The sequence below is a fragment of the Psammomys obesus genome, unplaced genomic scaffold (genome assembly GCF_907164565.1).
Source record: "Psammomys obesus unplaced genomic scaffold, mPsaObe1.curated_primary_1811, whole genome shotgun sequence".
Classification (NCBI taxonomy): Eukaryota; Metazoa; Chordata; class Mammalia; order Rodentia; family Muridae; genus Psammomys; species Psammomys obesus.
In genome coordinates this window covers 2,767,885-2,794,692 of record NW_026596125.1, presented here as the reverse complement: position 1 = coordinate 2,794,692, position 26,808 = coordinate 2,767,885, and the positions used below count along the sequence as shown (strand labels likewise).

General features: G+C 51.0%; 2 protein-coding genes across 6 annotated transcripts; both read left to right on the top strand.

Annotated features, from left to right (window-relative positions):
- Positions 1-331: 331 nt before the first annotated feature.
- Positions 332-24,514, top strand: Hps1 (HPS1 biogenesis of lysosomal organelles complex 3 subunit 1). 5 transcript variants are annotated; one of them, XM_055630095.1, is made up of 20 exons: positions 339-390; positions 1,677-1,764; positions 2,038-2,154; positions 8,827-8,964; positions 9,181-9,323; positions 10,408-10,516; positions 12,623-12,783; positions 13,014-13,131; positions 13,601-13,699; positions 13,871-13,940; positions 15,840-15,889; positions 17,205-17,372; positions 17,467-17,646; positions 18,606-18,667; positions 19,018-19,152; positions 19,230-19,295; positions 20,221-20,365; positions 22,018-22,131; positions 23,317-23,399; positions 23,823-24,514. In XM_055630095.1, the coding sequence occupies exons 3-20, from the start codon at positions 2,038-2,040 to the stop codon at positions 23,983-23,985; spliced, it is 2,121 nt and encodes a 706-aa protein (XP_055486070.1). In that variant the 5' UTR covers positions 339-390; positions 1,677-1,764; the 3' UTR covers positions 23,986-24,514. The 5 variants fall into 5 exon arrangements, with proteins under 5 accessions (XP_055486067.1, XP_055486070.1, XP_055486071.1 ...); XM_055630096.1 differs by having other exon boundaries at positions 355-821; XM_055630094.1 differs by having other exon boundaries at positions 358-390; positions 1,605-1,764.
- LOC129665189 (transmembrane and coiled-coil domains protein 1-like) lies at positions 24,147-26,513 on the top strand. The gene is given in 2 exon segments (XM_055591743.1): positions 24,147-24,406; positions 25,607-26,513. Coding segments are annotated over 2 exon segments (1,086 nt in total). The 3' UTR covers positions 26,433-26,513.
- Positions 26,514-26,808: the final 295 nt, after the last annotated feature.

Below are 26,808 nucleotides of genomic sequence, written 5' to 3'. Positions count from 1 at the left end.
TCTGTTTCTATCTGGCCCTCTTCACTAAGCTGGTTCTCTCTGGGGCCTCAGTTGCCCCTTCTGTAAATTGGTGGGAAATGGCTTTAGCTAAGTCAAGCAAAAGCTCCTCCGGAAGAAATGTCAGCAGCAAGCAACAGGTGCCTCTAATAGTAGGAGGAGGCCTATTTATGCCGGGAGAACTTGGCAGCGCACCCCAGCGCCCGCAGCTTGCCAGGCCAGTGACCAGGAAGAGCAGTGGCCTGCAGGGGAAGGGCAATGCCAAGTAAGAGCAATGCCGGGGCGGGGCTCGAACCCACACAGCCAGCTTGGGTCATGTGGCTGGGTCACGTGGTCCCACCCGGAAGGGCGCCTGGGCTGGCTACAAGCTGGGCGGTGCGAGCGGCGGATCTGGTACGTGGGCATGGTGGGTGTCCGAGCGCCGCCCTGGGCCGCCCCTCCGTGGGCACCTCCGCTCAGTCCTCCCAGCTTGGAGAGGCCCGGGGGTCCCCGCAAACCGGCCTCAGTCTCACACCGTTTCGGAGCGGGCGCCACAAGCTCCTCCAATTCCCGGAGGAGCCAATTTTACTCCCCGTAAAATTCGGGGAGTGGGGGAGGGACCGTGAGCGTTTGAGGGTGCCATTGCTGGAACGCCAAGCAGCCATCGGGCGGAGCCACGCAGTGACGCGGTGCAGTTGGCGGGGAGAGACGCCTTCCTGGGCCAGTTGCTCCTGCTGCAGCCTCCCAGCTCCCTACCCCTCAACCGCCAACTGAGCAGTGGTAGGCGGGCAGAGGCCTCAGGGGCGGCCTTCTGGGGACTGTGAGAGAGCAGGGCATTTCCTCAGGTTGGTCCTTCTCCTCAGAGTTCCCTCTTTTTAGAGCAAGATATAAGGAGAATAAAAGTCGGAAAATGAGGTTAGCAACCTTTGAAGATAATCGCTGAGCCCGTAAAACCCGATACCCACCAGGAAGCATGCCGGTGTTTCCCCGAGGTTGCCATCAAGGTCAAGCCTGAGGGTGGTGCAGCCAGGCACAGGGTTTCATCGCAAAAGATTGTGAACCCCCAGGAGCAAACCTTCCTCCGCTTTTAGTTCTTGCCTTTATCAAAATGGGAGGATTCCGGACTCAATTTATTTCTCCTGTTATTTGAAGCTGAGAAATAAGAATGACACCCACCCACCGTTCTTGTCCGTAAGCTGAGCCTACCCTACAACCTGGCAGCGTGTGGCTCCCTGGAACCCGGTAGCAGGGTGCAGCAGGGTTCTGTTCCCTGGCCTCCCAGTGAGAGTCTGGGGGTCAGAGTTGATTGTGACTTAGGAAAGCCCAAACCAAAACCGAACCTTGATGCCGCTTTTTGTTAGTCTGCGGCTGTTGTCAGCGTCTTCCCAGGATACCTTCTCTTTTCACTGGGATTACTTCCTGCCAGCCTGGGATGTGCTCCGTGGTGACCCGCTGCTGTAAGCAACCTGGGGCTGCTCAGGGTGGGTTTGCTGGCCACACCTGTGTCTCAGTGATCCCGAGTGTAGAATGACAACTCCTGTAGTAGAGGAGGTAGGAACTGGTGTGTCATCCGCACTTGTTCCACATAAAGGGCTCCCTGGGCTCATGGAACCCGTGCCCTTCTCCAGGCAGTGCACTCTCAGGAGCAGGCAGCAGAGGAGACCTGAGCCTCTGCATGCTTATGCGCCCTCTGCCTTAAGCATTTGCAGGACCGAGGATGCTGGGCCTTTGTTCCCTCAACTGGTCAGAGTCTAGCTCCTTGGAAGCATTGCTGTGTGCCTTGCCAAGGTAAATGATGGCCTCCTCCTGGGGTGGGGGAGGTGGGCAGCACCCACTCTGGGCTGTGAAAAGCAGAAGGACAGTGAACTGAACCGCTGTGGGCTCTGTACGCCTTCTCTTCCCCAGCCCTGCTCCTCATGTCACTATTAGGGTGCAACAAGAGAAGCCCAGAATGGCTCTCACGGTGGCGGCTGGCCTGCAGCAGAGGGCTCAGTGAATGTCCGGTGGGCTGACCTCGTTACTCAGGCTGAACTCACCTTTGCCCTTGCTTTCCCCTGGAAGATGAGGTGCGTGTTGGTGGCCACTGAGGGTGCAGAGGTCCTCTTCTACTGGACGGATGAGGAGTTTGAGAAAACTCTCCAGCTGAAGTTCAGGCAGTCAGAGAATGAGGAAGAGGAGGTAAGTGTGAGCAGGGAGCTGTCTCAGGAGGAGTTGATAGAGGAGCCACAAAGCTACCACAGCCAGGAGGCCAGAAAGCCTCTTCTTGGCCAGCGGAAGGACTCCGCAGGGCCTGTGCAGCAGTGGTAGCCTTTTGACGTTCTGAGTGCTGTGATTTCACACCTCACCAGTGCTGTCTGGGCCAATGAGGGTGAATGGGAGGTAAATTTTAGCCTCACAACAGGGATACCAGGTTCTCTACTCTAAATCTTGGCATACAGGTAACGCATTAATTTTTAACAGCTCTATTAAGGTACACGAGAGTAGCCATTGCCTGTTCACATTTAAAGCATACCATTTGATGTCTCTATATCTGTGATTCGGTCACAATCAGTGAACTGTCTGCCACCCCAAAATCTGTACCCCCTCTTTTGCTTCCTTTGCACCCTAAGAATCAGTGAGCTGTTTGCTGTGCTGGTGTCTGTGATTTGCAGACCTGTCTGGAAGAATCATCCAGAGTGTGTGGGTTTCGTTGTGTGCTGTGATTGGCTTGGGCTGGCACTTTCCTCTCAGCGTGATTCTCTGCTGTGTCTCCTTCCATCTGTGGAGCAGCCCACCTTACCTAGAGGCCACAATTTGTTTCTTCATCTCCCTCTTGGTGGAAATTTAGCTTCTTTCCAGCTTTTGATTACTATAGATGTGTTAGCTGTGAGCATACATCTTTGTAGGGTTTGGACTCTCTGGGTGTTTTGCCTTCATATATTGTTAATCCTTAGATTTGCTAGAGAAAAACCAACTTTACCATTTTGAGCCAAATTTGAAGCAAGCTTTAAGTAAATGCTGACAAGGTTGGGCTTCTGTCAGGACATTGCCAGCTGAGTGTCCCCAAGATACATGAAGATACATGTTGCAATAGCTTATAAGGAGGAATCCATACACAGCCTTATTTTTCCTTGTGGCATTGTTTTTTCCAAGAACTACAACTCCCAGCATTCCAGGAAGTTACCTGGCCCTTTGGTGGGTAGGGCATGTAGTGCCCACCGAGGCCAAAAGGGGGCATCAGATTACCTAAAATTGGAGTTGTAGATGATTATGAGTTGACTGGGACTAGAACCCAGATCCTCCGCGAGAACAGCAAATGCTCTTAACTGCTGATCCATCCCTCCAGAAGCTATACTTAAGAAGCCCTCTAGCTTTTCACAGACGAGGTACCTACCATTTTACATCCCGCTAGCCACTTTCCAGGTCCTCTCCGATACTTACTATTCATTCTTTTTAATTTTAGCCAGTTTAATAGTTGTCGGCTAGGATCTCACATTTTATTTTTCATCCTTTGCTGACTAATGAGTCTGGTTAGCTTTCGTGTGCTTCTTTGCCACATCGTTTCACATATTTGATTAGTTTTCTTAAGTTGTTTGTATTGAATTTTCAAAATGTTCTTGCTTAGCTTGGACATGTCTTTTGCAAGTGTTTCCTCCCAGACTTGCCTGCGCATGCTCTTTAAGAGTGCCCCCCAGACCTCTGAAAGCCAGAAGAAAACAGGAAACAACCTTGAAACCTGCCACAGAGGGCCTCTGAAAGCTTCTGCAGTATAGACTGTCAAAGCAGATGCTGAGCCTGATGGCCAACTGATGGGCAGAGTGAATGGAATGTTATGTAAGAAGTGGGAAATAGTAAGAGCTGGAGGGGACGGGAACTCCACAAGCAGAGCAACAGAACAAGATAATTTGAACACAGGGAACTTCCCAGAGACTCATACTCCAACCAAGGACTATTCGTGGAGATGACCTGGAACCCCTGCACAGGTGTAGCCCTTGGCAGTTCAGTGTCCAAGTGGGTTACATAGTAATGGGAAGAGGGACTGCCTCTGACATAATCTGATTGGCCTGCTCGTTGATCACCTCCCCCTGAGGGGGGAGCAGCCTTACCAGGCCACGGTAGAGGACAATGTAGCCACTTTTGATGAGAACTGATAGACTAAGATCAGAAAGAAGAGGAGAACCTCCCCTATCAGTGGACTTGGGGAGCGGCATGCATGCAGAAAGGGGAGGGAGGATGGGATTGGGAGGGGAGGAGGGAGGGGCTTATAGGGGGATACAAAATGAATAAAGTGTAATTAATAAAAAATTAAAAAAAAAAAAAAGAGTGCCCCCAGAGAGCATGCGTGTTTGGTTCTAACAGCGTGGTTTTACATTTTTGCTATTACGGATCATGCTTTTGATGACATATCTAAGAAACCTTTGCCTAACCTAAAATTGCAAAGAATTTTCCCCTTACCTTCTTCTGGAATTTGTATAGTTTGGTGTTTGTTTTGGTTTGGGGGTTTTGTTGTTTTTATTATGGTTTAATTTTATTTATTTGCGTGCATGCATGCATGTGGGCGCGTATGCCACAGCCAATGTTTGGTGGTCAGATGACAACTTGGAAGAGTCAGTCTTTTTTTTTTTTTTTCCTCTACTATTTTGGGAATCAAACTCAGGTCATCAGGCTTGACTGCAAGCAGCTTTATCAACGGAGCCACCTCCAGGTCCTGTTGCTGTTTAGACAAGACCTCACTAGGTAGCACAGGTCAGCCTCGAACTTGCAATCCTCCTGCCTCTACCTCCCAAGTGCTGGGATTACAAGAACACACCTCCAGGCCAGATTTAGCGTTTGATTTCTTATTAGAGCTAATGACCCTTTTGGGGGCTTGAATGTTATATAAAGTATGGCTGGAAGCTATTCTGTATATGGACATGTAGTTTATTTACTATGACTCAGAAACAGTTGCCATATTCTCTGATTTAATTCCCATTCTGCATTTCACAGCAGTCATTTGGTTTGCATTTTTCCAGGGTTAGTTTGGGGTTAAACTTTTTTTATTAGAGTTACAATGATGAAACATTCCTGCATTTCCTGACAGTACAGTGTAGCTGGTGCCCAGAGCCAGGGCTGTGGCTGGTTGCCCGGCTGTGCTTACTCCCCTCCGCTGGCCATATCCCCGTCACCATCAGCTCACTGATGCCCTTGTTCGTTGTTAAAAGAAAACAAGACTTAGGAGATCATGGACATTTGGCTCTTTTGTTTTTGTTTTTAAAAGTCAGCACATTCAATCTTTAAGAATTTATAAGCACTTAGCACAGTGGCATACATCTATAATCCCAACACTCAGGGAGGCAGAGGCAGGTAGAGCTTGTGAGTTCAAGGCCACCTGGTCTATCTTCAAAGTGAGTCCAGGACAGCAAAGGCTACACAGAGAAACCCTGTCTCCAAAAATAAAAACTAAAAGAGAGAGAGAGAATTTATAAGAAATATTTCAGTTCTTTTGCCTAATTAAAACCTGAAACAGGAATAAAACCCTGTGTTTTCAGTTTCTAAATAGCTAGTGTAAAGGAACGAAACCAAAATGACTTGATATAATGAAATGAAAAAAAATCAAGAAATAAAACTGTAATCGTGGTATGATCCCCACTATGTAAAAGGCAAAGGCCCGAAGCTGCTGTGTTAAAGAGCTAATAGTATTAGGTGGTGGGATTACGAGTTTTTAAAAACTACCCTACATTCTTAGATTCTCGACAATTCTTCCTGTTACTTAGCAGAAACTAAGTGTGACACGCACACAAACAGAACTCGAGGGCTTCCTTCTCAATAGAAAAAGTGACGGCCTCTGGGTGAGTTATTGTACTCAATCTAGATTTTTTTAATGACTTTTAATATAATATGTGACAGTAAAGAAAACCATAGAATATGACTAGATCCCAGCCATTTGCTCCTACCTGTGTTAGGAGATGGTTGTTTAACAGATACTGAGAGCCTGAAATTTGCCGGCCCCTGGGAGTACTGCAGCACGTAAAGCAACATGTGCCTGCTCTCAGGGAACGTAGGGTCCAGGGAGGCGCCACAAGTGAACCCTGTGAGTTCAGGCTGATCTCCACCAGCAGACGGCACAGAGTGGGCTGAGAAATGTGAGTGGCTGGGATGGGTGGCATGAGGGCGCCATTAAAGGGGCTGTGTGGTACACCTCAGGGTGGGACCTGGACCTGGCTTCCTGAGCGGTGGGAAAGTTGACAAGAAAGCTGCCTGGTCCTGCTCTGTGCCACTGCTCATTGCCATTGGCCAGCCCCTGGGTTCTGTTCCCAAGGTGAGGGAGTTCATTGTACATTTCGGCACTCTTCCTGGTGAGGAGCTGGCTTCCTCTAGTGTTTGTCTGCCCATACTCTCATATCTGCTGCTAAGGAGGAGCAGTGGGGATGTTGAAGAGTTTGGAGAAGGGAGAAGAAGTAGTGGAGATGATGAAGACGAGTATTAGGGAAGGGAGGAGGGGCAGTGGGGATGAGGGAGAGTATTAGGGAGTGGAGGAGGAGCAGAGGGGGTGGTGGGGAAGAGCATGTCCAAGGAAATACATTCTTGTTAGGGAACAGAGAAAGGACAGAAACAGGAGAGAGGCAGAGGATGAGGAAGATCACTCATAATTCCTTTATCCAGAAGTAATGTCTTGAATAGTGCTGGGTTTCCTCCTGGGAAATTTTGTTGTTGATGTGTGCATTTTAAAATATAAAGCATTCACATTTTTTTTTAGCATACATACTGTGTCAGAGGGATTTCCCCTGTCATTGAAACAGTAATATTTTAAGTAGCTATATAGATTCTTAATCACTTAGCTAAGGACTTCATAAACTTTCCCACCGCAACCTCTTTTCACCACAGAAGTTTTTACATGGCCCCAGGTGTATAGGTGTAAAATAATGTGGGATTAGACACTTACTGATATTAAATAATTTTGAAAATTTTTTCAACAATTTATTTAGATGCATATAAATATACTAATGAAATAGTATTAAACGCTAACGACATGGGTATACTTGTTTATTTTTACAAAAGAATAAAATCCGGGGCTGGAGAGCTGGCTCAGTGTTAAGAGCATGTGCTACTCTCTTAGAGATCTGAGTTCAGTTCCAGTGTCCACTGTGGGCAGCTCAAGTGCACTTGTAATTCCAGCTCCAGGGTATCTGGTGCCCTTTTAACCTCTGCAGATGCCCGCGTGTGTGCTGGTGCGCGCATTTTCATGCACTTGGGCTTTCGCGGGCACACACACACTTACACACGCACACGCTAGCATGCACAGAGTTTAAAATAAAAGAAACCCTTTTAAAGAAAACTTAGCATCTTCAAGATTTCTGGGCTTGTTGATATTTTGATTTCGTAATTGTCGGTGCTTGCTAACAACACTTCGCCTAAACATTAGCACAAAATAATAAAAGTATGTTTAATTATGTTTCTTAAAGTTTTGATAACTCTGCCCTAATCCCAAATCAAAATCAAGATCAAAATTCAAATTCCCCAAATCAAAATTCAGTCAGTTATTTTTTATGGAATTAAAGCCCATCACTCAAATACCTATTTTTTAAAATCAGCTATTCTAATACAATGCAGTCTGCAATACACTAATTTATTACTTACATGCAGAAGAATGACAGTAAGAAATATTAAGTCTTTGTTTCCCTGAAGCGTTATGTTTCTAACACAGCAGAAAACTGTGGATAGTGGTGGCATATGCTGTTAATGCCAGCACTGGGAGGCAGAAACAGGTGGATCTCTTAGTTCAAGGACAGCGTAGCCTATAGAGTGAGTTCCAGGACAGGCAAGGCTGTACAGAGAAACCCTGTCTCAGAAAACGAAACAAGCAAACAAAAGAAACAGAAAACTGGTGTGGACAGTGAAAAACCTGAAATCTATGACATACAATAGTCTCAAATCTGAGCTTGGCGTGTAAAGGCGTGTTCACTGCTGGTGTGTGGCATTATGGGATGAACTGCAGGCGGCACACTGGCGTGGTGGGACCAAGGCTCCCATTGATCCTTTCTGTTTTTTTATTTTGAATTAATTTTGGCGGTTGTACATTCAGAACCTTGTGGCTGTTGCCGATTATTTTGCAGCCCCTTCATCTGGTGAGCAGAATGTGTGCTGTTGTAACCTACAGCTTAAGAAGCTAAGGTTTAGATATACTACCTATTTAGCTGCTTCCCAAGGATTGGATGTTTCTATTTCTTCCAGTTGTTTGAAACTGCACACTGCTGTTGTGAACACACTGGGCACACATACTCATTTTCTTGCGGTAAATTCACTGAAATAGTCAAATGGTACCGGACTTCAATGTATGTAAATTCTTCTTTGCAGTCATAGAGTTCTCAATTAAATGCTGCAAGCATTCTATGGAGGAAATGTGGCTTAGTTCCTTGCAGGTCTGTCCAGCCCTCTGACGTTGTGACAAGAGAGTATCTGCAAAGTTCATGCTTGAAATGCAAGGAATTGAATTACAGAAAGAAAAAAAATTCACCCAAACCTACCAAATGTGTGGCTTTGCGTCGGGCTGCAGTTGTATGTAGCTCATCTTCTGGGGCATGGGGCCTGTGAGCTCCGCTCAGATAGACCACTTGAATGTTTTCTTCCGGATTTGGGCCGTGAGCCACGGTCACTGGTCTCAGCCCACCCTGCTAGGCAGCCTCCCCTCCTACTTCCCCGTCAGGACTGTGGCGGCCCCTCTGGCAGGCCTACCACTGCTGGGTCTCTTCTCTGCCTCTTTGTCTCCAGGATCTGGGGACACTTCCCGACATATCCAGGCTGGGAATGAGCCCCACCTTAGACATTATATCAGCAGTATGCAAATGTCGGGCCTATGCTGGGTAGGCAGGACTCTGTCTTCCTCTCCCACAGCTCCCAGCGCTGGAGGACCAGCTCAGCACCCTGCTGGCCCCGCTCATCATCTCCTCCATGACGATGCTGGAGAAGCTCTCAGACACCTACACCTGCTTCTCAACGGAAGATGACAAGCACCTGTACGTCCTGCATCTGGTAGGTGCATGGCCCTGTAGCCCCCGAGTGCCCGAAGTCCACTGCTGTCCAGGCCTCCATATGCCTCTTTCTTACCTTGGACTGCAGAGCTCTCTGGAAGACAGAGACTGTAGCTCATTAGAATCCCCTGGGCCTCATCCCCCCTTACTTACTCCCTGAGACCTGGAAGGCAAAGTTGTCCCCAGTGACCTGCTGACACTGCGAGACTTCCTACAGTTTGGAGAGTGCCTGTTCATCGCCATCAATGGAGACCACAGTGAGAGCGAGGGGGACCTCCGGCGGAAGCTGTGTGTGCTCAAGTACCTGTTCGAGGTGCACTTCGGCCTGGTGACCGTGGATGCCCAGCTCATCCGGAAGGAGTGAGTCACCCATCCCTTCAGCGTCCCCTGCTGAGCCAGGCCCTAAAAGCAGAGCAGAAGTGCCTTAGAGACCATCCACTCTGAGTTCACTTTGCAGATGGGGAAGCTGGGCAGGGAACTTAGACAACCTCCCCAGCGCCACCCAGCCGGGTGGCAGCAACAGCAGCCAGCGTCCCAGCCCTGGGCTTCTCTTCATCAGCACTCTGTCATTACAAGGGGCCATAGCTCATTCCCTCATCCCTGCTAACTCCTCAAAGACGCTGTTTAAGCTCCCTACAGAAAAATATGCAGTCCCCACAACCTGGGTCTATCCTAGGAGCCTCAGTGGCCGGGAATGCTGTCATACTTAACAGCACAGAGCAAGGAAGGCATGGAAAAGGCTGGGTCAGACTGTGGGCCCAGAGGAGTACGATCTGGAGTAGGACTGCCTGATTCACCAACATGAGTGGGAAAATCCCAGGGTTTGAAGTGTTTGAGTTTTGAAGGGATGTGCATGCTCGTTCATTGCTGGGACACTTGCTGGATCCTCCAGCGTTGTATTCATAGGTCACTTTAGCCCTGATGACTGTGGTGTTGATGGCACAGGCTATCACTACAGCCATAGGTGCCTGAAACACAGCCACAGGGGCAGTGCTGGCTAGCACTGCTGAGTTGAACCCTGGTTCTAGGCCAGGTTGTCTGTTTACAGAGCCCTGTGGTGATGTGAGAAGCCAAGAAATGTAGGTGCCTTCTTGCCTTCTTCTGGCTGGCTGCCTTTCTTTCTTCCCTTCCTCCCTTTATTTTTATTTTTCACTGTTGGGATCAAATTCATGGCCTTACCCCTGCTAAGCAAGTACTCTACTGCTGAGCCACCTCCCAACCCCTGATGACCTTATACATCCATATGAGGAGCCCAAGAATGAACTCATTTTCTCCAGTGCCTGAGTCCAGGTTCCCTGCCCATGCCGTATACTCATAGCCTCTGTGTGCTCCTGGCCTGACCACCTAGGTATCTGATGCTGACCTGGGACAGGGTCCTTGGATCAGGGATGGAAATAACCAGCATTTTCACTGATCTCCCTTGCTTTCCCTGCCTCTTCCCCAGGCTTCGTCCCTCTGACCTGGAACAGCGTGCCCGGGTGTGGAAGCATTTTCAGAGACTGCTGGGGACCTACAGCCACCTGCGGGAACAGGAACAGAGCTTTGCCGTGGAGGTGACTCGGGCCCAGGGGGGTCAGGGCCCAGGGCTGTCAGGACCTAGGCGAGTCAGGTTCTGGAGGTGTCCAGCTGTAAGACCGTGTTTTGACCATAACAGGCAAGAGGACAGGTGGACCTTGAAATTATCCCAGTTGTCCCATTATTCTTTCTCCCCGGGCGGCAGGCTAGATTGGCTGGTGTGCCATCCCATGGTGAGCAACTAGATTCTGGGTGAGAGTTTTAGGGCTGTATTTGGGGCTTTCTGTAAATCACAGAAACTGTGAAAATGGCCTCTTCAGCCTCACTCTTCCTAGGGAAAAAAAAGACTACATTGAGCTTAAACTAGAGTGTAAAGCCTCGAGCAGAAACAGCAGGTGAGGCGGGTGGCCTTGGTCACTCTTCCTCTCTGCTGCCTTGAGGACAAACACTGGGTCCTCTGTGGGTCTCAGAGCTTGTCAGAGTGAGCAGGTGGGCCCAGTAAGTGCAGGGTGGTCCTAGCCCACCCAGAATCGTGTTCAGTGGAGCTGGGACAGGCACTGTAGAGTGTCAGCGGTAACAAGTGCCCAGTGATACTGTGTGGCCTCATTATTCTATGAAAACCACTACATTGGAGAATGTGTGTCTGTGTGTGTGTGTGTGTCTGTCTATGTGTGTATCTCTGTGTGTTTGTGTGTATGTCTTTATGTGTGTGTGTATATGATGTGCTCATAGTTAAAGATAATCAGATATTACAAGAAAATAAGGTGCCATAGTGAGAGTCAGGACATCAAGCAATCAGTTACCAAGGAGTTGGAATTACTAGATTAAAAAATACAAAGTAAAAATATGAAAAATAACACCGCAAATATAAATAATGAAAGAGTCCACCGAAGATTTTAAAAAGCTCTCACAGGCAGTGGAGATAAGAAAGCTGATTGGTGAAACAGCTCAGGGTGGGCTAAACAGCAAGTGTGACACAGCCAAAGAGAGTTCTTCATGAACTTGGAATGGAACTGAAAGCATTCATTCTCATGGCCCTGCTCATTCACCCTGCCAAGAAATGGACCTACTGTGTGCCAGAAGACAGGTCAGGCTGTGATGCCTAAAGATGCCCCTGAGAGGAAACCAGACACACATTCTAAATACACAGAGGCGTGGCCTGGTGTCCGTCAAAATCCACGGTGGCACCAAAGATGGGGTGGCCAGGTCTGGCTTGGGCACCAGGAAGGGCTGCTGCAGGACAAGACCTGCAGTTAAGGTGAAATGTGGACCCCTCCCGGAGCCCACCAGGCCCTGGAGGCTCTGTCACTGGCCACCTAGACCCACCTTCCTGACTGGGGGCCTAGGCCGTCCATAGTCTCAGGAACCTGTGTCTTGTTCTGTATAACTTGGTGCTGGTAATTTGTGAGCATTGGAGATGCAGATGGCCCAGACTGGGCCCTCACGGAGGTGCAGCGTAACAAGGCTTGGATAACGACACAACAGACCTCATTAATTATGCTTTTATACTGTTAGTTATGTCGCTGATGTTTTGTGAAAAGTTTTCACATTTCTTACATTTGTTGATTGTGGGTATGTGTGTGGGCGGGCGCACGGGTGTCATCGTACACAAGTGGGGGCCACAGGACAGCTAGTAGGAGTCAGTTCTCTCCTTCTACCATGTGGCTCCCAGAGGCCAGATTTGGGTTATCAGGCATGGCAACAGGCACATTTATCTCCCGAGGTCTTGTCAGTCCTGAGAAATGGTTCAGTTGTTCATACAGCTCGCCTTCTGCTTCATTTGGGCAGAAGGCTTCTCCAGACTGTATACCTCATGCTTTATTCACTGTCTTTTGCTGTTTCCCTGCTCTCTCTGACAGGCCCCTTAGATACCAGTGTAAAGGCCATCTCCTCAGGGACGTTCCTTTGAACACTCTATTCCAGTAGGTCTCAGCTATTGCTCTCTAGTTCAGTATAATGTCTTCCTGCTTGGCACATACTTCATCTGTTGGAGCCTAGTCACAGACAGGCTTGGCCTTGTCCATCTTAGTCTCCCCACTTCCCATACCTGGCATCTAGCGTCAGTCCCCTTGGGCTAAGGGCATGTACCCTCCAGCAAGGATGGCATGCTGACCTGCTTCCCTTCGCTGCCAATCCCTGGGTAGGCAGTGGAGCGGCTAATTCACCCCCAGCTCTGCGAACTGAGCATTGAGACCCTAGAGCGACACGTGGTTCAGGCTGTGAACTCCAGCGCTGAGCGAGGCGGTGAAGAGGCCCTGCACGCCTTCCTGCTTGTGCACTGCAAGCTGCTGGCTTTCTACTCCAGGTGAGCCCGAGGGCCTGACCTTAGCAGAAACCCCTCCAGACCTCATGTGCAATGAAGACCTCCTCGGGTCTCTGGAGTTGGTTTGGGTTCTATTGCTGCTTCCTGGGGCCTTCCCAGTGATAACTTTTGTTTTATTTAAAAGCTGGTAGGCTAATCTTCTCTAAACCTTGTATATTTCCAGCAAGATTTAACTTTGCATGTTCACAGACCACCCTGCCCTGTCTCTGCAGCCACGGTGCGAGCACCCTGCGCCCTGCAGATCTCCTGGCCCTCATCCTTCTGGTTCAGGACCTACAGCTCACCCAAGGCACCGAAGAGGAGGAGGATGCCGACAGCGACAGCCCTCAGGTCTTGGCAGCACGAGGAGAATGGGGGTGTTTGTCAATGGAAGGAGAATTCTGGAACAGGTTGTCTAGAGGGTTGTGCAGATCTGGGGAGTTGGCCCTGGTTTGAAACTTAGATTTTCCACTTAGCTGTGTGAGCTGAGCACACACATGCTTGGAGTTCTGTATCAGTGTGTCGGAGATACTGTGGTGTCACTTACACGGGGGTCTAAGAGCCGTCACATAGAGCCTGATGGTGCCTGGCGTAGTATTAGTCGTGTCGCATTATCATGTTATCAGTGGTGCCAGCTTGAACTGGGTCAGGTACCAGCATGTCGGAATTTCTAGGATTGCAGTACCCTGGACAGCCATGAGCTGGTCATGTCCAAAGGCCAGTTCACTGGGCAGGATGGAGAGGAGGGCGGCTGTGAAGAGCTGGGGGGCAGGGCTGTCGGAGCAGTCTCACTGACTGCATCTCCCTGACCTTCTCACAGCCTTTCCCCCAGAGGAGACCCCTGAGCAGCCAAAACATCCCAGTCCAGCAGGCTAGGAACCAGAACACCTCAGGCCCCACCAGGAGTTCTGAGGAGACGGTATGTGCTGGTCCTGGGAGGAAAGAGGGTAGCTCCTGACCCCCACCCAGGCCTTGCCACAGGCTAGGCCAGGCCTTTTCAACCTTCCCCAGGGGAACAGGCCTAGCTGAACCTGTCCAGAGGGGCTCCCTGGCCTATGGTCCTCATCTAATGTGAGGTCTTCTCGTCCAGGACATAGACAGCATTTCCCTCCCTGAGGAGTACTTCACCCCGGCTCCTTCCCCAGGCGAGCAGAGTTCAGGTGAAGCCCGTGGAGCGGGTGGGTGGCATCATGGGCAGAGGCCAGTCTGTAGCCTAGAGAACGTGTCTTGGGGGTCACTGTGTCCTCGTTCCCTGTGAGGAGCTGAGCACAGCTCCTGAGCACAGCCTGTCACTCAGGCTGCTGTAACTCTGCTCTAGCTTTGCCAGCAGCCCTCCCCATCAGCTGCATTTGAATTCAGACACTGCTAGGATCATGCAAATGATCCCCAGATGTCTGTGTGCTTCCGCTACTGCTGTGTGTGTCTGTTCCCCTCTGTAGTCATTATAATCAATAATATCGTTAGTAAGTAAAATTAAGTCGTAGTCCACTTCAAGCACATTTTAGAGTGTAAATATTCAGATACACTGTTTTTTAACCTTGTTTTTCCAAGATCTGTGGTAAGTAGCGAAAACTTACTATTGACACTATTAATGTTCAAATTTGCCATTTGAATGCACAGCATTGCTTAGAGGAGAAGATAAGCCTAAACTCAGGCTGTCATCATCAACAGGAAAGAACCAAGATCTTAAGATAAAAAGGGGGACCCTGTGGCTCACCCATCTGACAAAAGACTGGCTTTGCAGAAGGGACATGTGGCTGGTGGCTTCTCAGTGCTGGCTGCTCTCTGCACAGCTGAGTCAGTCCTCAGACCTGGGGTGAGGGGAGCCGGTGGTGTGCACTGAGCTGAACAGTGATTCCAGCCCCACCTGCAGCTGAACTCCCCTGAGAATCCTCGCAGACCACCCAAGCCGAGCTTGTTCAGAGATTGTGACATAATTAGGCTGAGCCTTGGTGGGACCACAGGGCTTTCCTGCAAAGGACCCTAAGTGATTTTCACATATGGCTCAAGTTGAACACACTAAGTTAGGTGTTCTTAGGAACCTTAGTAGATTGGACTGGACTTCAGGGTACCTGGGAGACCCTGAGATTACAGACTGATTCATATGTTTGGGCTTTTTTCTGGGGAGGGGAGGGGTTCAAAGCCTTCTTCAGCTTTTCTAAATATCCCATGACCCAAGGCATGATGGCAGGCTTTTCATGGCCTTGGCCTCTATGACATACCATTCAACAGTTCTTTCCCTGTCCATCTCCATCCTCCCCTACACGCTCTCCACTCAGGGTGGCTAGATTTGTATTCCTCGGAGCTGTGCGTGACATTCTGGCATGTATGGAACGCCCAGCTTACAAATGGAGCAAGTGTGTCCCTAGGTTTCAAGCACCTGATTTACAAATGGATGACTGTGGTGCAAGTCATTTGTAAACTGGGAGTCCGAACAGGCCGCAACGTTATGTATGGCTCTGAAGCATGCAAACCTAGCCACCCGGGGGGAAGGGGGGGTGCTTATAAATGAGGGTTATTTGCAATGAAGTGCAAGAAAGGATAATATTAGAAACATGTAATATTTCAAATACACTGTGGCTTCAATAGGCTGGTGAGCTAGGAGGGAAATCAAGCTCAATTCCCAGCACCTAATAGGTGTTCAGCAAGCTTGCTGTGTGAATAACTGAATGGAGAAACGCTGGCTCCCTAGGCAGAAGAGCTCAAAGGATCAGTGAGCAGAAACAAGGAGGGGCAAGGTGGGGGGGGGAGAAGGATCTGAGGAACATGTCCTACCCCCTGGCCTGATGCCAGTAGAGGGCATAGTTCCCAGCAGGGAGCTCCTGCCCTGCTGCTTTACCCTGGAAGTGCAGAGCTCATCTGGCCCCAGGCAGCTCTGAGGGAGCAGATTTCTGGGGCTACAGCCACAGGAGAGTGACCGTGCCTGCTGTGCCGTGCTGGGACTAAATGGCGAGAGCTTTCGGTGATACAGACTCCCCAAGCTGCAGGAGTGGGGTGTGGGGCTGTGGGTCGTTTACACTCTCGTGGTATTTCCACGGTTCTGTTCTCACCTGTGGCAGGAAGCCTCATCTGGCTGGATAGTGGTACCCCGCCCACCGATGTGCTTCAGGTGAGTCTTGCGCTGCGTCGTCCTCGTCCTCGGGTCCCCTGCTCTGTGATGCTGAAGGCCAAGGGTAGCTCCGCCAGCCGCAGCTCTCCAGTGCAGCTCAGAATGGAAGCACGGTTAGGGAGAGCGGTGAAGGTGACCTCCCCCCCCCCCAGCTCTTGGAAATGAAAGTCCAAGTTAAATTTTAATATTAAAAATCAAAGTTTAAATACACTTAGATTTGAGAGATAACAGAAGTTGAATATGGAAGGGACTGAATATCACCAAGTCCCATCCTTGATGCAATATGTTTCCGGCCCTTCCTTGTAGTTGTTTATTATTTTGTACACACACACATGCACACGCACACACACTACATGAACATATGTGCATACTTGCATTTTTCTTTTTCACACTTGGAGCCTACTACTTCGTGGCCCCTTTTACTGAAACGTTCTCCTGTCTACATAGAACCTTTCAACACTACGGCTTGTGAGGGTGTCTTGAGAATCCACCCATGCATGTGTTCCTATTTATTCACCAAGTCCCAGAACAATCAACAAATGGTTCCCCACTGAGTGACCTTTTTTTTTTTTTCTTTAAAGATTTTTTATTATGTATACAATGTTCTGTCTGCATGTATATATACCTGTGGGCCAGAAGAGGGCACCAGGTCTCATTAGAGATGGCTGTGAGCCACCATGTGGTTGCTGGGAATTGAACTCAGGACCTTTGGAAGAGCAGCTAGTGCTCTTAACCTCTGAGCCATCCCTCCAGCCTGAGTGGCCTCCTTATAGGGAAATTTTTGTCGTATCTCTATGCTTTTTTTAATTCTCTAATCTTTCCCACTAAAAGATTTCTTTATGCGTGCAGAGCCCCTTTGCTGCTGCTCCAGGCTGCGGTCGGTTTTACACCTCAGTTTCCCCAGTGTGGAGATCCACTGGGATGTTCTGAGGATGCCTGGATGAAACATGTTGAGGTTCCTCCCTCTACCTGTGGGCAGACCTTCCCCCACCCGGCTGTGTTTCTCCCGATGTGCCCTGACCACCAGCCCGGCTTCCACACCCCCTCCCGCTGCCCATCGTGGTAGCCAGTCCTGACTGGACAGAACAGCCCATCAGAAGCTGAGAAGTGGACAGCAAAGAAGGGAGCTGCTCCGGCAGCTTCAGCAGCACAGACCTCAGGGCTGGGTTTTATGGGAGCTGAGCATTTTTGCTCCTTGTGACTTATCATTTGGGCAGGGAATGGAAGCCATGGTGGGTGGCTTTATGCTGTGGATGAGCCTGGACCTTGCTCCCTCCACTCCCCCACCAGACTGACCGATACGTATCTTCCACAGATGGCTGAGGACACCCTCCAGGACCTGGTGCCAAATGCCTCGGAACTTCCCAGCCCCAGAAGGATCTTCCTGGATGCCAACATAAAAGAAAGCTACTGCCCCTTAGTGCCCCACACCATGTACTGCCTGCCCCTATGGCCAGGCATCAACATGGTGCTGCTAACCAAGGTACGCCGCCACTGGCCTGCCCGAGCGGCTTCCAGGGCCTGCAGAGCCGCTCACTGGTTGCCCCATTCCACCTGGCATGCGCTCTCTCCGGCAGAGTCCCAGCACTCCACTGGCCCTGGTCCTGTACCAACTGCTAGATGGCTTCTCCCTGCTAGAGAAAAAGCTGAAGGAGGGTCAGGAGGCTGGAAGTGCCCTGCGGTCCCAGCCCTTTGTTGGAGACCTGCGCCAGAAGATGGACAAGTTTGTCAAGAATCGAGTTGGACAGGAGATTCAGGTAAGACCCTGTGCTGCATGTACTGGCTTCAGAGAAGAAGAGGCGGAGCTGGCAGTGGGCCCAGTTCATCCCCAGTAGATGAGGGGTGCACAGCTCTGGCTCTTGTCCATGCCTACCCCAGTCCGTGGCTCTAGTCATCCTCATGAAGTGATAGAAACCAAATAGTTGCACTTGGTATTTTCAGAACCTTTTTATGGGAATTTGCCAGAACTCAAATTCTATTTCCAGTGCTTTAGAAGAAAAACAGGCTTGCGTAGATGGCCATGATGTAGCAAGAATAGCCAGTGGATAAGCAGTGGTGGAACCAGCACTTGCCCATCATGGGGCGCTCTCCCTGCTGGGCCCGTGGAGGGTGGAGCTGGGTGGAGACTGAGAGCAAGCACTGAGCAGTATGGGGAAGTCTGTGATGGGCCAGTCCTAGGGGGCTCTAGAGCAGGAGGGCTCACTGGTAGAGCTTGGGGCTTCTGCTGTAGCTAGCCCTGCCTGAGTCTGTTGAGGACCTAGTATTCATTGGAGCTAGAATGTGTGTTAGTCTGAAAGTTCCAGAAGGGTTACAGGGTACAGAGCCCTGGCTTGTGAGCAGGCAGCACAGTATCCTGGGTTACCCTGGGCATCATGGTGGTACACCTGTCAGAATGCTGACTTTGGAGACAGCCAGGATCCCCTTGAGGCTACCTCAGCCATCCCCAAGCCACCTGCAGCCGCCACTCCTCTTCCATCCCCCAACTTGTTGTGCCCCCTCGAGAGACTCCCCTGGTCCCTCTGATGGCGGTAGAGTACATGTGCCCATCAAGACCACATGACCGCACTTGGCCCACAGAAATTGCTGTTTACATCATGCCAGATCTGGCTGCCGGAGGGCCAGTGTGCCTGGAGCATCAGGATGGAGGATGGAGTCTCCCCTGGAGCTCCCTGCAGAGCACAGCCCAGAACAGAGCTGCTACCCTCTCTCTTTACAGAACACCTGGCTGGAGTTTAAGAGCAAGGCCTTTTCTAGAAGTGAACCAGGGTCATCCTGGGAGTGAGTAGACACACTTGGGGTGAAGGGGAGTTGTTCAGAGAGAGTTGCTGTAGGGTCTCCCCAGGCACTGGGGGAGAGAAGCTGGAGGAATCACCAGTGGCAGAGAGGGAGTCCCAGGGAGCTGGGCCAGACCACAGGAGGAGGAGGGGAATGACAGCCAGGGACATGAGGACAGATGCAGCACTGAGTAAGCGCCACCTAAGGCGAGTCACCACAGATTAGCAGAATGATGTGGTTCAAGGAGATGCTGTGTGGCAAGGAACACCACTAGGGGAAGCCGGGTAGCTGCCTCCCAGTGCAGTGAGGATATGTGGCCATGGGCTCTGTGTCTTCTCCGTGTCACCGTCCAGGCTGCTCCAGGCCTGTGGAAAGCTGAAGCGGCAGCTGTGTGCCATCTACCGGTTCAGCTTCCTGGCCACTGCGCCCAGCAGGGGAGGCCCACACCTGCCCCAGCAGCTGCAGGACCGAGCCCAGAAGGTCATGAAGTGAGTAAGGGTGATGTATGTGAGATGGGTGGGGCCCAGATGCAGCAGCTTAACTGCCAGTTCTTCTCCCTCCCCAGGGAGCGGCTGCAGGACTGGAAGGACTTCCTGCTGGTGAAAAGCCGGAGGAACATCACCATGGTGTCATATCCTCTGCCTGGCTCAGCCCACCCAAGATAGCCTGGGATCTCCGGGTGGCAGGCCCAGGGGAGGCTAGCATGTGTTCTCCTGTCCCCTATACCCATCTGTAGGAATAGCCCCCATGGCTGAGCTTCAGAATTCCTGCTGCTCCAGATTTATTTAGAAACCTTCAAGGACCTTACGTCCATGTTTTCTATCCGGTGAAATGGTAATCCTTCTCCATGGGGCCAGGATGCTTGCTTTACCTCCATGGATGGTCACAGCCCAGTACCAAGCAAGGGCACTGAGAAGGCCTGCCATAGATGTGCGTGTCCCTGTTTCCAAGACACGTGATCTCTGCATTGTAGAAACTACTTTCGTTTAATGCTGGTTTTCTGGGGAGGTTCACACAGCTCTTCTTGCTTAAAACCTCCCACGTTTCTAGGCTCAGTCTCATGGGACTTTGGTCCTAAGCAGGCAGATGAGCAGGAAGCCGAAAGGCCTCTTACCCATAAGCCACTGCCCTTCTGTGGAAGTCTCTTCCCCTTTCATAGATGGTGCTTCCAACCTCTCAGGTGAAGAAGAATAAAACCATGGTGAGGGTGGTCAGTCAGCCAGGCTCATCTGCTGAGTGGTTCCGTGCACACACCTCAAGGTGTGCATTGTTTAAATCCACTCCTGAAATGACCAGCTGTGAACACACTGTCTTCCTTCCATGGAGTTCAGAAGCACCTAAGTCAAACATGAGCTGGCAAGGATCTCAAGACTGGGTGGCAGGCAGCGGGAAAGCTAGGGGAAAATGAGGTCCCTGGGGCTTAATAGAGGCTTGTGTAGAGGAGCAGCCTGGTCCTCCAACCTCACCTCTGTGGAGCTGGAACCCCATGACCAGGGCAGAGCACACCACTGTCCCCACTGTCCCTGGATTTTAAGCCCCTTAACTCAGGCCTTCACCTACCTGGAGGATTTCCCAGGCCTGGTCCACTTCATCTATGTGGACCGTACAACCGGGCAGATGGTGGCTCCTTCCCTCAGCGACAGTGATAAGATGTCTTCTGAATTGGGCAAGGGGCCCCTGGCTGCCTTCGTCAAAACCAAGGTAACTGTGCCTCTGGCCCAGGGGCTCTGGGCCAGGGTAGGATGCCCCGAGGCCTGACCCAGGAGAAACGGGCCCTCTTCTGGTCTTTGAGGATCTAATTACTTCCGGTGTAACCCTCCATGCGGACCCACCATCACCTGTGTGTCATGAGCTCCTTAGGCACGAGGCCTGTCCTCCAGACCCATTGCCCCTCCTGGTGTTCTTCAGTGTGCCTAGCATCCCCCAAGTTCTGGAGCCAGGTCAGTGCCCAGTGTCAGTGGATGCATAGCAAGGCTCTGTTCAGTTGGCTGAACTGGAAACAAAACAAAACAAAACATCAGAGTCAAGCAATTTGGGCATCAGAATCTGAGTTCTTTAATTTTTGTCATGCTGGGCATGGAGCCCGAGGTCTCGTGTCCTGAGCCTTCCCTCTGCCCCTGAGCTTCACCCTAACGCCAGCCCAGTGCAAAAGTGGGTGGTTTCTGCTGAGAAAGCATCTCTTCTCTGTCCTAATCTAACTGATTCTTCTTGATAACAGACTTGTGGTTTTCTTCTTGAAGGAAAGCCATTTCTAAAATGCTGTATTTTTATCTTGTCCACATAGAGTGTATCATGATGTAAAATCATGGTGGACAGCCAGTGCTGGAAAGCCCGCGCTGTTCTGGATGGCTGTGTGGCCTTGGCGTGGTTTAGCTCCATTTCAGTTCAAAACTCTGTTATAGAATGGTACCGTTTACGACATAGCATTAGTGTAAAGGATGCAGGTCACTGAACACGGATGAAGCTCCAGAGCCGGGGCAGAGCAGGGTTGGGGCAGGGTCAGAGCACGCTGCAAACAGCGCGGTCCTCTTCCTCACCTGCCACATTGCTGCTGTGTCCTGCTCTGGCACAGCTGGGACTCCTGCACATTGTTCTTTGTTGCCTTCACCCCAATGCTGCTCCCTCTGCACACCGGGGGCTGAGTGACAAGTTCTCACTTCACACTGCGCCGCGTGCCTGCTGTGAGCTCTTTCCATGCTGCTCTTTAGCAGCCCCACGAAGGTCCATCGTGCAGATGGAGCTGTTCCCCAAGGAGTGGACTTGTGGATTGTCCCCAGACCATCACTAGTATAGTTTGTGGACACTCCTGTGCATACGCCTAAGCCCTCATCCCTGGGTGTCCTCAGTTCTGATCCCTAGAAATGCAAGTGCGAAGTCAGATATGAGGGCTGTTACAAAATTGTCTGTCTTGTCATGTTGCCTTCGCAGAAACTGGAGCTGGTGCTGTGCCCACTGCAGATTTAATTAGATGGTATATTGTGGTCAAGTGCGAGCCCACATTCCTTCCACGGAGGCTTCTGGGTCATTTCCCAGCCCTGGCATGAAGGGGGCAAGCCTCGTAGAGCAGACGTTGGCCATTTCCTGGTCCCGATGGGCAGTTTACTAATGCATGGGCTGTGTGTATGGTAAAGTTACATGGAGTGCTCCCACGTGCATTTTACCCCACGGCAGCTGGAGGGGGAGCCCTTCTCGGTGTCCATCCTGTAAGGCGTTGCTCCCACAGCTCTGAGTCCGGACAGCAGCCTGACTCTGAGACATCCTGGACTCCCAGGAACTCCCCAGCTCTGTGCTTTGCTTTTCCTGACCGAGGTCACGGCCACAGGAGTTGTGCTAAGCAACTTTCCCCTCTGCAGGTCTGGGCTCTGGTCCGGCTGGCACGCAGGTACCTGCAGAAGGGCTGCACCACGCTGCTGTTCCAGGAAGGGGACTTCCGCTGCTCCTACTTCCTGTGGTTCGAGAATGACATGGTGGGTGTGCCCAGTCTCTGGGCAGGGCGGCCCTGAGAGCTGTCCGCTGCTCTAAACCCTTGGATACCCTTCTTCTGTTCAGTCTGTCTGTCTCATCTCCTCTTGTCCCTGGTGGAATGGCAGGTAAGCACAGCACTGGGGCATAGGCCTGTCCAGGTAGAAATGAGCTGATGGGAGACATTCCCTGTTCTGAGAAGAAGGCGCTGTAACCCCAGTAGCCTCTTCAGCTGTACTACTTCAGTACTGTTACGTGTGTGCAAGAAAGCAACACCATGACCCGTGCTATCTGGGAAGACCCAGGTTCAAACCTGAACAAGGGTTGCCTCCAGCAGGACTCAAGTCCCCGCCTGTGCTGTGCAGGACTGTGGCTCTCACTGCCACCACAGTACCACGGGGTCCTGGCTCTTGTTCTCTTCTTTCCACTCACTGAGCGTGTAACAGCTCACCAGAGTGCAGTGTGGTTTCCTTGTCTGGGGGAATGCTTGGGAGAGCTTCTGTTGACCCATTTTACAGATGGGACACGCTGCTGTCTGTGAGATAAACACCATGACTAGGTCCATAAACCCAAATAATGGAGCAAGAAACCAAGGTTCTCTGTCCTGTTCCTTAAGCTCCTAGTATTCCTGAGTGTCCCAAGGTGCCAGAGCTTCTAGGGACAAGGACTTTGTGACTAGAGTGGCCCCACGGGGCAATGGGGTGCAATGTGGGAGGCCAAGTGTTGACCCCGGCTGTGACACTCAGGCCACACAAGTCCTTGAATATTGCCGAACCATCTCCCTATGGGCCAAGCCTCATGGTGCCACCTGAGCCTCTGATGGGAGGATCTGTGGGCACCAGAATCATGCCTGGCACGTACATATGCTTAACTGACACCCCCTTCCCCATTTTCTCCTCCTCCTGTCCTGCCCTCAGAATTCCCATTTCTTAAAGCGGAGACTTGGGGCCTTTTGAGAATCCTTTGTTTCTTAAGACCCACACACACGTGCCATTCTCCCTTTCTGTGCACTGGACCACATTCCAGTGTCTAAGGTGATCTCTAAGCTGGCCATCTCTATCTCCCAGGCAAGGAAAGGAGGCAAAGGCAGAGGTGCCGGGGACGGGGACACTCAGCCGGCTCTCCCTCAAGCCCATCTGCGCCCTACTCCCTGCTCCCTCGCACTCTGAAACTGTCTTCCTCCTCCACAGGGCTACAAACTGCAGATGATCGAGGTGCCTGTCCTCTCAGATGACTCAGTCCCCATCGGAGTGCTGGGAGGGGATTACTACAGGTGATGCTGGCTGGCCTGGAGCCACATGTGCCCCAGGCATTGGTGGCAAGGCCTCCAATTCCCACGGGCAACAGCCTTTGCAAGAGTGAGCAGCTACCCTGATAAGATAGAGCTGGTGGGAATCCCACAAGAAGAGAGGAAGCACCCAGAAGTACATGCAGGCCCCTCCCATCCTGCTGCTGGCACAGTCTTAGCTACATGGACACACACGCACGCACGCACATACACACACAGCACCACTGTTCTTGGCTAGAGAGCTCCAAGAGAGAAACTGTCCTGTGAGTTGGAGCTTAGAAGCAGTAGGTGGCGTTGCAGCCTAGGTCATTCTGTGAGCTGTGGGGTGGGTTTTGAGGCTAGTGTGGCCAGGAAGCCCCCCCCCCCCCCCCCCCCGGCCTTGCCTGAGTCCTGCCCTGTCTCCTGCAGGAAGCTCCTGCGATACTACAGCAAGAGCCGGCCCTCGGAATCCATCAGGTGCTATGAGCTGCTGATGGTGCACCTGTCCGTCATCCCCACTGAGCTGCTAGTGCAGCAGGCCAGCCAACTGGCCCAGCGCCTGGGGGAGGCCTCCCGGGTGACCCTGCCCTAGGCCGGAGAGCTCTGTCCTCTCCTGATCCCAAGCCAGCGTGCTTGAAGGCATTTCCCACAGCTAGGCCTCTTCCCATCCCAGCAGCTCCTACATGAGGGGCAGATACCCCAGAACAGCCCGGGTTCCCTCACAGCCTGCTGTTGACTCCTCCATGAAGGCTAATGGGCAAGCCTTCTCTGAAAGGAGGGGTGCCATGTTTCCTTTGGCCTCCAACACTGTGCGGCCAAAGGTGGCAGCAGCTTCTCGGGAGAGCTGCCCCTCTGGGTGCCCAGAAGAGTGGGGGAAAGTCTTTAGCACTCAGGCTGTGTAAAGTCACCCCTTCCTACCATTCTGAGTGGGGAGCTGTTTCCTACCCCAAACGAAAGGTGCTCTCACCAGCTGGTCAGCGTTCCAGCTTGGCTCCCTTCCCCTGCAACTCTGGGTGAGTCCAGTTGCCTCCCATTTGAACTGATAACACCTGCCTCTCAGGTGGGCGGGAGGATTGCTGAACGCACAGCAGGTGCTCAATAAATGTTAGTTCTTGATATTATCCAAGTCTGTTTCTGGCCTTTCCCATGATACTAAGACTCCCTTTCTAAGTCCCAGCCCGTCCACGTGCGCCCTCCCCTGCACTGGGCCAGCGGTTCTGAGACGTATGCCAAGATTCCTGTTCTCTTAGCCAGTGTGAAGACTGGGCTCTGCCACTTTTTAAGGCTCCCAGAAAAGCACTTTACCCAGAGAACTTCTTAGGAGGACAGCCCCTCCTTTCTAACCAAGAGTGTCATAGTTGGGGTTTCAACTCTGGGAAGAGACACTGTGATAACAGCAACTCTTAGGAAGGAAAATCTTTAATTGGAGCTGGATTGAAGTTTACATAACAGTCCATTCTCATGGTGAGACGAGTGGCTGAATGTAGCCAGACATGGTACTGGAGACGGAGCTGAGAGTTCTGCATCTTGAGCCACAGCAAGGGATCAAGACTGACTGGGCCTAGTTTGAGCAACTGAAACCTCAAAGCCTGCCCTGACAGTGACACCGTTCCCCAGCCAGGCCACACCTCCTGATGGTGCCATTCCCTGGCCACATAGGCTTCTAGCTATAACAATGCAAAATGCATTTAGTCCAACCTCGGAAGGTCCCATGGTCTATCACAGTCTGAACCTTGTGTAAAAGTTCAAAGTTTCTTGTGAGACTCCTGCAGTTTCTTAACTATAATCCCCTCTAAAATCAAAATGAAAAAGCAAATCCAGACTTCTGACATACAGTGGCACAGGATATTCATTACCATTCCAAATGGGAAGAAAGGGAGCATAATGAGGAAATACTGAACCAAAAAAAAAGACCCAAAACCAGTTGGGCAGATGCCAAACTCTGCATCTCCAAGGCTGACAGGGAAACGCTGTAGATCCCAGTTCCTTTTAGCTTTGTTGATTGCTACACACTTTTCCCCTGGGCTGGTTCCACTCCTATTAGGACCTGTCCTCAACACCCTGGGGTCTCCAAGGTAATCCAGGCTTCACCTTCACAGCCCCATGCAGTGGCTGCTCTAGTTCCCGGTTGAGGGACATTCCTGGCCTCAGTGCCGTTCCTTAGTCCCAGGGAGAGATTCCATAACCCCTTTCTTTTGTTATTGACTCTAAAGTCAGAACCACGTGGTCAAAGCTGCCAGGTGCTGCTGCTTTCTAGGGCTGAAACATGGCTCTAGTACCACCTGGAGCATTGCTGTAAGAGCATCCAGCTCCAAAACAAACACCCTAGACATGCAGAGCTCAGGGTTTGATGCACTACTACTACTGCAGGAGACCCGGGAAACCCAGGCCAGACTGGAAGAATCCTTCGAGACCCTCAAGGAGCATTATCATCAAAGGGACTACTCCTTAATAATGCAGACCTTACAGGAAGAGCGGTATAGATGTGAACGACTAGAAGAGCAACTGAATGACCTGACAGAGCTTCACCAGAATGAGATCCTGAACCTAAAGCAGGAGCTGGCCAGCATGGAAGAGGAAATCGCCTATCAGTCCTATGAACGGGCCCGGGACATCCAGGAGGCCCTGGAGGCCTGTCAGACCCGTATCTCCAAGATGGAGCTGCAGCAGCAACAGCAGCAGGTGGTGCAGTTGGAAGGGCTGGAGAATGCCACTGCCTGAAACCTTCTGGGCAAACTCATCAACATCCTCCTGGCTGTCATGGCAGTCCTGTTGGTGTTTGTGTCCACGGTAGCCAACTGTGTGGTCCCCCTCATGAAGACACGCAACAGGACGCTTAGCACTTTATTCCTTGTGGCTTTCATTGCCTTTCTCTGGAAGCACTGGGATGCCCTCTTCAGCTACGTGGACCGGCTCTTCTCACCCCCCAGATGCTGCTGGCACAGAAAGCAGTGCTCCTCACCGTCTGGCGAGTGCATGCCAAGAGAGCTAGACAGCAGCATTACCCACTCTGAAGTTTTCTTCAAGAGAATTGAGTGAATCTGTTTACATTTAGAATAATGTTTTTTTCTTCAAGAGACGCAATTGCAATAGTATTTTCGGGAGGCAGACCTCCCAAAAAGTTCAATGACATCTTCACCAGCTTTCTGATTTTGATGGTTTTCTTCAGAACAGCTAGGCTGTTCTGAAACTTGCTGTGTAGACCAAGCTGGCCTCAAACTCAGAGATCTGCCTGCCTCTGCCTCCAGAGTGCTGGGATTCAAGGCGTGTGCCACCACATTCAGCCCTAAAATATTATTTAATTCCTTTTCACAAGTTGGAAGCTTAGCTGGATGGGATCTTGCCCCAAGACCACCACTCTTTATTCCAGTTAACATCAGGCTTTTCTTTAATCTGTTTATCTCCTTGAACACAG

Excerpts from the sequence above, each read along its gene's own strand:
- Hps1 (XM_055630092.1), top strand. The coding sequence starts at position 2,038 with ATGAGGTGCGTGTTGGTGGCCACTGAGGGTGCAGAGGTCCTCTTCTAC. Across the intron at positions 10,517-12,622 it reads AACAGAGCTTTGCCGTGGAG|GCAGTGGAGCGGCTAATTCA; the intron begins GTGACTCGGGCC and ends ATCCCTGGGTAG. Across the intron at positions 13,132-13,600 it reads CCGACAGCGACAGCCCTCAG|CCTTTCCCCCAGAGGAGACC; the intron begins GTCTTGGCAGCA and ends ACCTTCTCACAG.